General features: G+C 38.4%; 1 protein-coding gene across 5 annotated transcripts in view; it reads left to right on the top strand.

The window, feature by feature from the left end:
* Positions 1-13,060, top strand: part of UAP1 (UDP-N-acetylglucosamine pyrophosphorylase 1) — a 33,214-nt gene extending 20,154 nt beyond the window's left edge. For 2 of the 5 annotated variants that reach the window (XM_055587253.1, XM_055587250.1), the window contains 6 exons: positions 4,464-4,657; positions 5,735-5,875; positions 6,534-6,722; positions 7,840-7,890; positions 11,417-11,483; positions 12,484-13,060. In XM_055587253.1, the coding sequence (XP_055443228.1) occupies positions 4,464-4,657; positions 5,735-5,875; positions 6,534-6,722; positions 7,840-7,890; positions 11,417-11,483; positions 12,484-12,576 (735 nt within the window). In that variant the 3' untranslated portion in view covers positions 12,577-13,060. The remainder of the gene's footprint in view (positions 1-4,463; positions 4,658-5,734; positions 5,876-6,533; positions 6,723-7,839; positions 7,891-11,416; positions 11,484-12,483) is intronic. The other 3 variants (XM_055587254.1, XM_055587252.1, XM_055587251.1) reach the window with 2 other exon arrangements.
* The last annotated feature ends 1,186 nt before the right edge of the window (positions 13,061-14,246 follow it).

Here is a 14,246-nt window from a genome sequence, read left to right as displayed (position 1 = left end):
AGAATAACAGAATAATGGAACAGATAATCAGAAAAGAACTCACATATATATAAGAATGTACTGTACACAGAGGTGGCATTTCAAATCGTTGCAGGGAGATTAATGGGAAACTGGCTTAAAATAAACTAAGATGTCTCCCTCAGAGCTCATATCAAAATTGATTTCAAATGGATTACAAAGTGAAAAAACATAGAAGAAAGTTAAAAATAATTTTATTTATTTATTTACTGCAGTTAGGTGATTTACAGTATTGTTGGAATAATTTTATAATCGACATGAAGGGGGAACCTTTCTGCCAAAAGCAAAAGCCATGTATAGGTTTCTGACAAAAGCAAATTAAGTTACATATAAATTTTAAATATATGAATTTAAAAAGAAGTGCTGCCCTGTTGTTGGGAATGTAAATTGATACAGCTACTATGGAAGACGGTATGGAGATTTCTTAAAAAACTATGAATAAAACCACCATATGACCCAGCGATCCCATTCCTAGGCATATACCCTGAGGAAACCAAATTGAAAATGACACATGCATCCCATTGTTCACTGAAGCACCATTTACAATAGCTAGAGCATGGAAGCAACCTAGATGTCCATCAACGGATGAATGGATAAAGAAATTGTGGTACATATACACAGTGGAGTATTACTCAGCCATAAAAAGGAACACCTTTGAGTCAGTTCTAGTGAGATGGATGAACCTAGAACTTATTATGCAGAGTAAAGTAGGTCAGAAAAAGAAAGATAAATATTGTATTCTAACGCATATATACGGAATTTAGAAAAATGGTTCTGAAGAATTTACTTACAGGGCAGCAGTGGAGAAACAGACATAGAGAATAGACTTATGGACATGGGGAGAGGGGAGGAGAGGGTGAGATGTATGGAAAGTGTAACACAGAAACTTACATTACCATATGTAAAATAGATGGCCAACGGGAATTTGCTGTATGGCTCAGGAAAGTCAGACAGGGGCTCTGTATCAACCTAGAGGGGTGGGATGGGGCAGGAGATGGGAGGGAGGTTCATAAGGGAGGGATATATGTATACCTATGGCTGATTCATGTTGAGGTTTGCCAGAAAACAGCAAAATTCTGTAAAGCAATTATCCTTCAATAAAAAAATAAAAGAGAGAAAAAAAGAAGTGCTGCCGTAAGAGATGTATCTTTGTTTGGAGATTTTCTGTTATAAAGATGCCATTTCAAAATTAATCTACAAATCTAATGCAAAGTCATAGAAGCTAAAGTCTTAAACTTACCAGTAAAAGTTTTGAGAGATTAAGCTGAGAGACCTAATAAGACTCCTCCTAACTCTGAAAATAAAGGGTTTGGTTCACTGATTGAAGATCTCTGTCCCTTTCAGTATTCTATGAGTATCTGTGCCCTACTGTAAATAGCTATTGAACTGTAATAGTGCATTGGATTGTACTCGTTGAGGTTTGCTCCACCTCAGAGGATTCTAGGTTTGGCTTTCAGTCCTCCTGCCTGGTCTGGGGTGGGGTTCAGCTCTGAGTGGTTTCAGGGTGCTTTCCACTTAGGAGAGCAGAAGGGGGAAGATCAGAAACTGTACTCAGCTGTGCCCTGCCAGGGGCGCCCGCTGGTGACCGACAGCAGCCCACAGTTCCTTCAGAACCGCTCTCCCCTCCCCTAACGGGAATAGTAGGTTAACTTTTTAAAGCTACTCAGCTTTGAAAAGCAAAACAAAACTGTATTTCTGATTTTGTTCCACTTGGTGTCACTCTTCTTTCTAAGATAGAAGCTTAAAATTTTACTGCTCTGAGCTTCAGCATGTGCGTGCTCAGTCGCTCAGTCATGTCTGACTCTTTGTGACCCCATGGTCTGTAGCCTGCCAGTCTCCTCTGTCCATGGAATTTTCCGGGCAAGAGTACTGGAATGGGTTGCCATTTCCTTCTCCGACTCAGCTTCAGAATCAATTTAAATTCTAAATGATTAGAGAATGCTGAACCTGGGAGGGACCTCAGAGATCATCTGGTCAACCCCTTTGATCTAGAAATGAGTTCCAGTACTTAATAAGTTCCAGGCTCTAGGTCCATCATCACATTAGCAGAGGCAGAATTAGAAATGTTTCCCAACTCTTAGTTTTAGTATTATATCACCTTAATAAATCAATTCTTTAATTATGTTTTTGCTGGCAGCTCAAAAACCTTTGAATTGGTCTGCTAACTTTTTTGAGTATTCTAATCATACAGGGATGTAAATATAACCATTCTCTCTTTACTGCCAGTGGGTCCTCTAGGACAAATCCGTTCTCAGTCTTTCTGCCTGTTCTGTGTCTAGCATATAATCTAGTGGTCTCTCAATGAATGAATAAATAAATATTCAGATGCAGCTGAGATTAAGAGATTGGTAATGTTAAAAAATTTTAGAGATGTTAGAAACCATTTATTTAATCTGTCCTCCCACCCTTTTAATTTAAAAAATCATAGATGTTAAAATATACTTTAAAAAACACCTAAATTAGGGAGTGATTCATAAAGGGTAGTAGAATTGTTTGCAGAGAATTCTTTTTAGTCCTTATTTAATAGTCTCCTGCCTTGGGGAATGAAGTATTTTTAATGAAGTGAGAGCCTTGAGAAAAGACTTAGTGGAGTGGTTTACAAAGGTCCATAGCTGAGAGAGTAGGAATGATTGTTAAAGATAATTTTGTAAAACACTTATAGTAACTTTGAGGTTAAAGTTATTATTTTGAGCTCAGCTTTTCAGGATTTAACTTGTCGGAAGTCAAGAGACCTCTTAATTCTATGCTGCATATCTTTTCTGTAGAATATAACTGACTTCCAACTTCATGTACTTTACAAATGCCTTCTTTTGTAATCTAGACTTTTACAGTATTTGGAGGTTCATGTTGTTATAAAAGCAAACCTTTCACTGGCAGATTAACACTTGGAAAGTAAAGTATGAATATGCTTATTTTTATTTTCCATGGCTGGTCAGGAGTAGGGTTATATAGAAGTGATTGGAAAACTAACCTCATGTGTGTGTGTGTGTGTGTGTGTGTGTGTGTATGTGTTTTAATGTGGATAGGCGGAATCTGTCCTAGATGCCCTGTCTACTGAGATACCCACTGTATAGAATGTGAAGTGAGAGGTGGTGATGGCTTGATAGACTGGAATTGGAAATAGGCTCATGATTGGTTTAAAACCTTTTGCTGTATGTTTCGCTCAGTTTTATCCACCTCTGTGGTAGAAGGATCCTTTTCACTGAATGCCGTGCTCCTTTCAGGGTGGCAGACAGTGGAACTGCACCGCAGGCCTGTGTGCGCAGTAGCCCAGCCTCACTGGGCCGCACTCAGCGCCTGTGTCTCTAATTGCAGTGTAAACGAAGCGCTCAACAGTGACTCCAGTTGTCTGCAAGGGACTGACTGGCTGTATTTATTTTATGAAATCAGTTGCTGAAGAAAAGCTTTAATTTCGTTGGTATAATTTCATGTATACTTTGGATAGACTTTTCAAGTTGGGGACGGTTTTTTCAAAATACTCTGGAGTATGCTGAATTGTTAATAGAACAAGGCAAAACAAATATTTTCAGATCTTTTAATTGTTTGATTCTTTTGCTGGATATTCATCTCGTCTGAGGCTTGAGTTTTCTATTAGCGCATTGCATAGGGTTCCTTTATAATTGTATTCTAAACACTTAATTTAAGTCAGTGATACATAAATAGGGTGGTCGGGTATCAGAATCACCTGTGAGGTTTTTTTTTAAAAATTACATACTCTTATGTTTTCCCTCTGATTTTGACTAAACACTTTTCTCTCAGCTCCCTCACCATCCTAGAGCCTTTGCTAGATTATCAAATCACTGGTTTTCAGACTTTAAAAAGCACAGAATCTCTTACTTCAAATAAAACCAAGCCTGCAAGACATAAATGTGAGTGGACTTTTCTGATTCAAGTTGGAGTGGGAACCCTGTGACCTGCTTGCTCTAACCCTGCTGCCATCTAGACAAGTGCCTGAAAAATAAGGAATTTGCTATATTCATGAATGAAAACGAAAGCAACACCATTTTCAAATGAAATAATGACTTGTGCAGTATAAAATGAGAGGCAAAATGCCCTACTTCTTTTGTCTTGTGAATCTCAGAGAGATTTTGTTTCATTTATTCTCAAAGTAGTTGAGTATGACTGAGGATCAATAGTGAAAATATATTAGATGGGGGGATGTAGTTATTCACAGTCCAGTGTGATTTCTTCTGGGCCCTATGTGTGCGATGGAATTTCTGCTCTGCAGTTTAGTTACTTGATAAATAGGAGGGAGATAATTTACCTCTTTCTATTTAAAAAGTAGTCTATCAAATATATAGATGATTATCTAAAGATTCCTCTTGATTTTATACCTTAAAGATAAAGTAAGCAGAACTGTAAACACGATCTTGGAAAATGACAGATCTCCAGCGTAGCACCTGATCAGATTTCTTTCTCTATGGTTTTCTTCCTTTGGTGGGTAGGTGGTGGAGAAAACAAACCCTACAGAACCAGTTGGAGTGGTTTGCAGAGTGGATGGCGTATACCAGGTGGTGGAATATAGTGAGATTTCTCTGGCAACAGCTCAGAAACGAAGCTCAGACGGACGACTGCTGTTCAACGCTGGGAACATTGCCAACCATTTCTTCACTGTACCATTTCTGAGAGATGTTGTCAAGTATGGGCAAGATGGGGGCTTTTAAAAACTTTATTTACTGTTAATCAGAAGCTAAGTCACCTGAGAAGTAGGAAGAAACTTCAAATCCATAATTCATCTTCCTTCCTGAGGATTTCCTTTATCAGATAGAAGTTTACTTGACACTGCGGTTGTTTTTAGTAAGCTATCTCACCAGGTGCAAATTTGTAGCAGCCCGTTCTCCCTGTGCATTAACTGGAGTCCAAAGCACTTCTCCCTGTTCTTCTCCTTCCCTCTAACTGTGCTCAGTTCTGGTGAAGTAATGAATAAGAAAGGCAACACCCCCTCTCTCTATCACAACTGGAAACCTCAAAAAATACACATATCTGCCCTACCTCTACGGAATCAGAATTTCTAAAGGTCTATGTAGACATCTGTATTTTTTAAAAAGCTGCCCACACAATTTAATTTAACTGGTTCTCTGACTAGCATTTAGGAACTAGTAGATTGGAAAGTAAAGGAAAAAGAGCTTGAGACCAAGCATGGAAATCAGCATAGTGGTGTCAGCTAATAATAAAGAGTTGTTTTATCCCACCAGATTTTTAAATGAAGGACATCCTCAATATCTGATTGCTTGATTGCTTTTTGGATATTCAAGATGACTGCCTACTGTTTAAAAAGTTACTAAGCTTTACCTGACAATTTCAGCTCCAGTTCCACAATATTTCCTGCTGTGCTTTTTGTAGCTGTGTTACTAATTCACCCATAGTAACTATAAATACTCAATCTTTTCATCTAACACTTGACAGGATCCCAATTGGGGAAACTGGGGCTGACAGTGGAACATTTTTATATAAGACATGGAAATTATGGGAGAGATGTTGTTATGAGCTGTGTGCGTGTGTATTTTTATATTGTAGAGATCATCATTTGATTTTTTAAAGAAATGAATAGGGAAATCTGTTTATTTAATATTTAAATATGAACTGAAATTTAATGACTGCCCTTCCCTTTGAAAGTCTTAGTACTTGTTGATGTATTAGCTCCTGAGTGTGATTATCAGATTCCCTGGCATTTTAAATTTGGAAAGTGATTGTCTTTTTTTTTTTTTCTCTACAGTATTTATGAACCTCAGTTGCAGCACCATGTGGCTCAAAAGAAGATTCCATTTGTGGATTCCCAGGGACAGTTAATTAAGCCAGACAAACCAAATGGAATAAAGATGGAAAAATTTGTCTTTGATATCTTCCAGTTTGCAAAGTAGGTTTCGAATAGCATCAGTAAGATTAAGTATGTCTTGAGATGTTGCTTTTTGCTCTTCTAGGCAGGACACTGTTTTCAGAAAACAGTTGACAGCAGGTGTGTCAGCATGGTGTTTTGACTGTGAGTATATAGTTTAGATTCATTATTATTCTCTAGTATGAAACCGCCAATGCAAGAATATGGTTTGAGTTGCCCATGAGTGCTTTTTAAAATTTTTCAATTATTGTATTATCTGGCTGTCCTGAAAACTTGTTAAAGTCTCTTACTTTGGCTGAGAGACAAACAAGGTTGAGATAGAGAATTGGCCCATTTTGTGGTTAGGAGGCCTTTACTGGCTTATGAGTAAATGTTTCAGTGAGAATGTTTTTAACTTATAATTGCTCTCTATTCTCTTGATTAAAGATCACATTAACTTGAGTTGAGATTTGTGTTATATATATATTGTTGGGGAAGGAAATTCTCATTTTGTGTGGAGAAGATAATTCCAAATTTATTTCATCCAAGGATGAACATTATTTCTTTCAGCATTCATTTGAAATTGCATTAAAAGAGGTTGTAATTGAAGACCAAAGGCTTAGCTATGTGGAGAAAAGTCAGAAGCTGTGTATGCAGTTTTACTTCATAATAAAGCAGTGTTTGTATGGTTTCACTCTAGGAAGTTTGTGGTATATGAAGTATTACGGGAAGATGAGTTTTCCCCGCTAAAGAATGCAGACAGTCAGAATGGGAAGGACAACCCTACTACTGCAAGGCATGCTTTGATGTCCCTCCATCACTGCTGGGTCCTCAATGCAGGGGGCCACTTCATAGATGAAAATGGCTCTCGCCTCCCAGCAATTCCCCGGTAGGTTGATGTCTTTGCTTCTTTGTGTGGCTGCCTCCTGTACTTGTCCTCTTGGGCTTCTTTCTCCTCTATCTCGGATGTATTCCTAGAACTTTTAAAAGAGCTAAGTATTGTTGTGGCAGTTCATGATGTGAAGTAATGAAGGCTTGGCCCCTGACACAGAGAGCAATAGCTTTGCTTCCCCTGAAAGAGGAACCTTCTAAAGCTTTTGTTTTTTTGGATGCCCCTCTACCATGTCAGTGAAATGACTCCTACTGAAGAATGGTCAGAAGGTAGTTCTTTTGCTTTGCCACAGGATTAAAGACCATCAGCAGCCACTATGCCACAGGGAAAGAGGATTGATTATTGCTGCCCATATATCTGTGGCCTCAAGTGTTATCTACAAACCCCCCACCCCAAAAGACCTGGCACCCACAGGCTGCCTCTGAGACATACGCATACTTCAGTTCTCCTTGTGGCACTTTCAGATTGCAGAGGGAGGTGCCAGGAAGGGATGTGCATGCTACTTACAGTCACGGATACTCAAACTGTTGAAATGTTTAGGATTTTAGAAGTTTAAAAAAAAAAAGATCCTTGGAGCTATTCAAATATGAGATAAAGTGCTTTTCAGCTGTCTTATATTTTATGATAAAGCCTCCCTTGATACTTAGAATTCCCCCTTTCTAAATCATTTGATGTTTCTATACTTTTGTCAAAACCGTTTTGCCATAAAATTTATAATTCTTAAGGGATAAAAAGACTATGCACAAAGTGCTAGAATGCCTTGTTAAATGTTTGAACATTGGGTATTGGAACTTACTGGGTTTAACTATTTTTATTAAGAAGGGGCAGTGGTAGACTGTCTCAGTCCAAGGCCACTTCAGGCTCTGTCTTGTCAACAGGCTAGCTCTGTGGCATGTCAAATGTTCCTCATGCTTCATCTTTGACCATTGACGTTTTTTTTTGTTGTTGTTGTGGGTTTTTTTGTTTGTTTGTTTTTCCCCCTCAGATCTCCTTTGCCAAGTTCATTATTTACCGTGAATACATGCCTTTCAGTCAAGTATATTTTGCAGTTCCACTTCATTTTTGTTGTTTGGTTTGTTTCCATTCCCATTAATGCTTATTTATTCCTACATAGCAGTGCTACACATGGAAAGTCAGAGGCCATCACAGCTGATGTCAATCACAAGTAAATATACCAGCCTGCCTGCAGTGCATGGTGGTGGGGCTGTGCTTCCCTCCATACTAACTGGCGTTGTAGTTTAGTGCTCTCTGCCTTTTGGTGGTCTGGGGGTGAAGGGTTGAAGCTGTGGTGGGGTTATTGCTTACTTGGTGGCAGGTCTCTGTCTGGATGGCACTAACTCAGAATCTCAGTGCATGCTGGAAAGGGGAGCATGCTTTTCTAAAGACTCTCACCATAGGTATTTGAGCCTGTACTGACAAGTTTACAAGTGAAAGATAAAATCTAGAGCAGGTCACAGGACAGGAAGAACAAATGTGAGTCCGAGTACCCTTTTTAGCATAAGCATCAGCTGGATAAAAATGATATTCTATGGATGTGTCTTACTGAATTAGATATCTGCTCTCAGTACAAAGGCTAACTCTTCCTGACATATTGGATGGCTCTTAATGTGGAAAAACTGTTCTTTCGATTTAGTTTCATAGTAACTGCTCCATTTTTGGTACCTCTGTGTTTATTTTAGTCAGTTATTATCCTGCTCCTAAAGAAAGTACCTTTTTGTCTTAACGGTTGATAATTTTTAGCTAGCAGTAGCATGTACCCTCTCTTATTTGGGTACTGACAAAGTTTGAAAAAGCCATTATCTTTATAGCCAAAGAGACAGCTTGATATTCTCATTACACTTTGAAAGTTATTTGGTTTAGTTTGAATTTAAAATTTTTAGAATAATTTAAGACATGTGTACAGAGCCAAGGATCTGGAGATGGCATTTATCTCAGAAATAGAGTAGCAGGGATGTCCATTTTGTTGGTGTGTTTTTTCCTGCCTGTGCCACTCATCCTGACCCTGCAGAGACAAGTCCCTATGAGCGTCAGGTGTTTCCGGGATGCGGCCCTGGACGTAAGGAAGTAGACTCAAAGCTGGCTAGTTCCTAGAGCAGCCATAGGTGACTGTTGCCCCTTGTGCCATGGCAGCTGGGACAGAGAGCCTTTTGTCATTTTCTGTCCCATCCATCATTTTTAATATGTGGAAGCAAGCTGCTTTTACAATTTGACAAAATAAAGTTTTGATCCTGAATTTCCTTTTCATTGAAACACAGCTTTCAGTCTGTTAAGTGAGATAGCTTCTTAAGTATACAACTGAAAACAACAGGGAGTGATCCCAGCTAAGATACAAAGTGTTTTAAACGTTATTTAATTCTTGTTTGAGTTCTTTATTTCACACTCCCTCACCCTCATTTACTTCATTTGTAGTCATTTCTTGAATAGTTAAACTGAAATCAAAGTTTGGCCCCAAATGAGATCATGGACTTAAGAATAGGTCTTCCTAAATTCTTAGCACTAAAGGATACTCTCAGAGAATAGAAAAAGATTATTTAAAAATGAGAGATGAAAGGGAAGTATTTTTTTATAAAACTGGGAAGAAGCAGCTTGGAGGTATTCTGAAAGAAGGGAAGGCAGGATGCTAAATTTTGACAAAATGACATTATTTTTATTTATCACCTTACACCTGCTCAGCAGTGTTAGCTACCAAAAGGATGTTTGACTAAAGAATAGGGGACAGCTAATTTGCCTGAGATTTTACATTTGGTAATGGTAGCTCCTGTCTTTTCTGCTCTCTGGCACCCAGCTTGCTTAGTTTTGTGGGGGATATCTGTGATATGGGAAGTTATATTCAAGTTGTTTACGTGTTCCTTGGGTTCAGAAACATCTTCAGTTAATTACTGGCACACTAAATCCTTTAGGGGTTCAGGTGGGACTGGGCTATATACATCTTATCAATGGAATGGGCCCTCATTTTCCCATCTGGTTTTATGTGACTCCAAGCTGTCCCCAGAGGGTCTGGACCAGACCTCTTGAGCTCTTTTGATAAAATCTGACACATATCTACATCTCAGGCTGTGGAGACAAATACTCCATTTCTTAATTCATCTTTTACTTGAATTAGTCTCCCATCTGTCTGCCCTCATAGTTCATTTGTTCATTCAGTCAACAAGCATTTGCAGGCCTGCACACAGACCTTCAGGTACTGAAATCCCAGGGGCTGAAGGAGCGTACATAAGAGAAATTAGTCATTTCTTACAGCCTCCTGGGAGATTCAAGATGCACATACATTAAAGTAAGTAAATCATCAGACCGTGATGTTGTTTATGTGTTAAATGTATGGTATAAATAGTAATTACCCTAGGAGCATGTGACTTATCACATGTCTAATAAATTTATTTGTTTTTATAAATAAATGAATGAGAACAATCACTGTACAATGCAGTGGTCAAAGCAAAGTTGGGGCTCGAGTTAAGTCTTGGAGGGTGGGTATGATTTGGATAGTTAAAAGGACCATAGTTGAGAATGACTTGCAATAATCTAAAGTGCCTGTGTCTAGCCTGGTTTGACTGGGAAGTAGCAGGCAAGTGAGTTGGAGTAGGGTGTAGAGTGCCTGGAAGGCTCACTAAATGGTTGTTTGGAGAAAGATTGGGTGTGGCTGACTTCAGAAGGTCTCTGATTTTATTGACCCCACCAAACCCTCAGACTTACATATTTGGTGAAACAAAGGGGAGCTAATGGTTTGAGGCTGCAAAAGACTAGATTTTTTGTGGGCCCTGTATCTTACTGGTAAAATTCTCAAAATGGTGAAACATCTCGAGGTTAGTGACTTTAAACATACTAAAAGCACTCTTAATTGACTTTTGTGTTATGTAATTTAGGAACTGTAAATGTTAGAGTGTGATCTAGAGGAAGCAAGTGGTGACTTCAGCTTTGCCTTCACTGGGGTGCAGTGAAGGGACTTTGAAAAGTAACAGTGAAGCTCCCTGAAACATTGAATAAGTCAGCTCAGCTAATCTGGGAGATGTGGGCTGTACTGGGAGATAATCTAACCGACCTTTTATTCCAATTAGAATTTTCTGTAGTGAAGGACATGTTCTATATCTGTGCTGTCCAGTTTGGTAGTCGCTAGCTGTTCATGGCTACTGAGCACTTGAAATGTGGTTATTATGAATGAGAGACTGAATTTTGAATTAATTTTTAAAATTTTAATTAATCCAAGTTTAAATAACAGTATGTGGCTAGTGGTCGTTGTATTGGACAGGGTAGCTTTAGAATGCCGGCCAACATTTGCACCTAACATGCGAGGTTGTGACAAGGATTAAAAGGGAAATTCGAAGGATTCAAATTGTCTGGCTGTGAGCCTGGAATGCAGTATGTACTCAAGAAATAGTCCTTTCTTTATGGAATTAAAATTTGGAAACTATAAAAAATAGTGTGTACATTAAGGGATAAGTATATCAAGGTTGGTGAAGTACTGTGAAGAGCTACTGGTGATTACTGGCATGCATCCCAGGTAGTGCCCTTTGAACCACAATGAGTTTGTATTAATTTACTCCCCAAGAAATTCAGTGATCATGAGGGTAGGAGCTACTCTAATTGTTGAGGAGAATTTTGTTGCAGGCTTCTCAGAGGGAAGTTATAATCTGTATTTTCACTCTGGCAAGCAACATGGGAAGCAAAATCTTCAACATGTCTGATTTTTTTCTTAGCTTGAAGGATGCCAATGATGTGCCAATCCAGTGTGAAATCTCTCCTCTTATCTCCTATGCTGGAGAAGTAAGTCTACTTTGTTCTTTTCCCTATTCTTTTAAAATTAGGATTGTGATACTGTTTTATGTTGAAGTAGAGTTGTCCTTGGGTTTCCATGGTAGCTCAGCTGGTAAAGAATCCACCTACAATGCAGGAGACCTGGGTTTGATCCCTGGGCTGGGAAGATCCCCTGGAGGAGGGCATGGCAACCCACTGCAGTATTCTTGCATGGAGAATGCATGGACAGAGAAGCCTGGTGGGCTACAGTCCTTGGGGTCCCAAAGAGTTGGATATGACTGAGCAACTAAGCACAGCACAGCACAGCACAGAGTTGTCCTTGGAGAAGATACAGCATTTTCCAGTGGGCATCCCCTGGGGAACTCATCCTGAGAATGAGAAACCTCTTGGAAAATTCCTGGTATGGCTTGTATCAGTGGCTTAGTTGCCATGAACAGAATGTTCAATGTTTAGTTCATTTTACCTGTACATTAAAATATAGTGGTCTTTTAAAAATAAGCCTTGCTTTTTAGGTAAATCTTCTGGCTTTTTTCAGTGCAATATAATTAAAAAAAATTTTTTTTCAGTGAGTCTGCTTTGTTCATACGCTTAGTACTTTCACTTTTAAGACCAGGGGATGTAGGGGTCCTTTTTAATATGTACAGGGTTTTGTTTTTGTTTTTGTTTCTGGAGATCCTTGTCAGCTTGCTTAGTTCTAGCATCAGAAATAGCCACCTTGCTTAGAATGTTAGGAAGAATGACTGTCATCTTATTAACTTTAAATATTATGTTATAATAAGAACATTTTTCCCTCTTTTTGTTGTTTGTTTTATGCTTCCATAAATAGGCCATTAAACCCAGGTTTAAAAGTAAACCAAATAGAGTTTTTTATTGACTTTTAAATTTTTGTATCTCAGTCCAACTTTTAGCATTCATGCTTTACGTCATTATTATAGCCTCTACATCCAGCACTATGTGACTTGTGTTGATCAGTGTTCTAACTATGTTTTTATTTCGACCCTTCTTTTAGGGACTAGAAAGTTATGTGGCAGATAAAGAATTTCATGCACCTTTAATCATTGATGAGAATGGAGTCCATGAGCTGGTGAAGAATGGTATATGAGCCAGATACTAAATAAGTTCCACCACAATAAGAATAGCTTTTATTTTTGATAGACTGACTGTGAACCCACAGGACCTCTCCTGGAATACTCATGTTTGAATATACACAGGCTTTCATTTTGCTTGTTGAACTCTTGTAACTACTACATATTTCATAAGATCCAGATGACTGAACTTCAGAAAGCATTTTTATGATTCACAGCTGATTGAAGGTCTTATTTATATTTTTCAATTGTATTTTTTTTCCAAGCTAAGGAAAACATTGGCCATCTTGAAATTTCTTACAACTTAAGTATAGTCAGGGTGTTCAACATCACTTTACTTGGAGCTGGAAGCATTTGTTTTGAAATTGTACATAGTAATAATATGTCATTGTACATGTCAAAAGGTTTCTATGGTACTAAAAGTTTGTTTTATTTTATCAAAAATTAAATTTTTTTAAGAAAATAATTGGACAGTAAAATAAACTTTTCTTCTTGTCTCAAGTGTCATTTGTACTGTGAAGAAATTATTCCATTGGGAAAATATGAAACTTTGGAGAAACTTTGAGATAATACAAGAAAAACCAAATTAATATTTCTATGACTACAGTCTTCCAGCTTTTTATTGATTATCTAACTTTTGACTTTATCCTCCTATCACTTTATAATAGTAGGAGATGGCTTCGCCCTTCTCCAGGACTTATTGGGCAGTGTCCTGAAACATTTTTTGTTATCATAACTGAGAGGGTAGAGTGGTAGTACTGGCATCTAATGAATAGAGATGAGGAATATTCCTACCCATCTTACAATGCACAGGACAACCCCTTATAAACAAGAATTAATCTGGCTCAAACTGTAAAGGTTGAAAAACCTTGTTTTATATCACTGCTTTATTCTCTTTTGCTCAAATATTTGGTGACACTTGGAATTTAAAAAGATTGTAATTTTTGCATTTCCTCAGCAAGTTAATCACGAACATCCAGGTTTTTGGTATGTTTGTTTGCTTTCAGCTAGAGGATTAAAGGGCTTCCATGGTGGCTTAGCATCTGCCTGCAATGAGGGAGACCTGGGTTCAATCCCTGAGTTGGGAAGATCCCCTGGAGGAGGGCATGGCAATCCCCTGGAGGAGGGCATGGCAACCCACTCCAGTGTTCTTGCCAGGAGAATCCCCATGTGCAGAGGAGCCTGGTGGGCTACAGTCCATGGGGTTGCAAAGAGTTGGACATGACTGAGCTGTCGACTAAGCACAGAGGATTAAAAAGAGAAAGATGGTTCTTTAAATATAGGCCATAGGTCACTGGATATTAGTAAGGGTCCTCTATGTCTAAAATGTAGTTTGCATAAAAATATTGAGCTTTATAAATGCATTTTATATAGCCTTTAAGTATTGACCAAAAGCATAAAAATTGATAACTGGATAAATGAAAAACATTTTAAAATTATGTCTAGAGAAGAGATTAATAAATTTCATTTTCTGTTGATAAGATATCACAAGATAGAATGTCATGGATGATCCTCTGTTCTCTAGAGGTACAAAGTTTAAGGATCCCTTTTTTCCTTTGGTTCAGCTCAATTCAGTCACTTTGTCGTGTCCGACTGTTTGCGACCCCATGGACTGCAGCACGCCAGGCCTGCCTGTCCATCAACTCCCAGAGCTTGTTCAAACTCATGTCCATTAAGTCGGTGATGC

Source organism: Bubalus kerabau, chromosome 6 (assembly GCF_029407905.1).
Source record: "Bubalus kerabau isolate K-KA32 ecotype Philippines breed swamp buffalo chromosome 6, PCC_UOA_SB_1v2, whole genome shotgun sequence".
NCBI lineage: Eukaryota > Metazoa > Chordata > Mammalia > Artiodactyla > Bovidae > Bubalus > Bubalus kerabau.
Note: the sequence above shows the minus strand (reverse complement) of the source record. Positions and strands in the feature narration are given on the sequence as shown.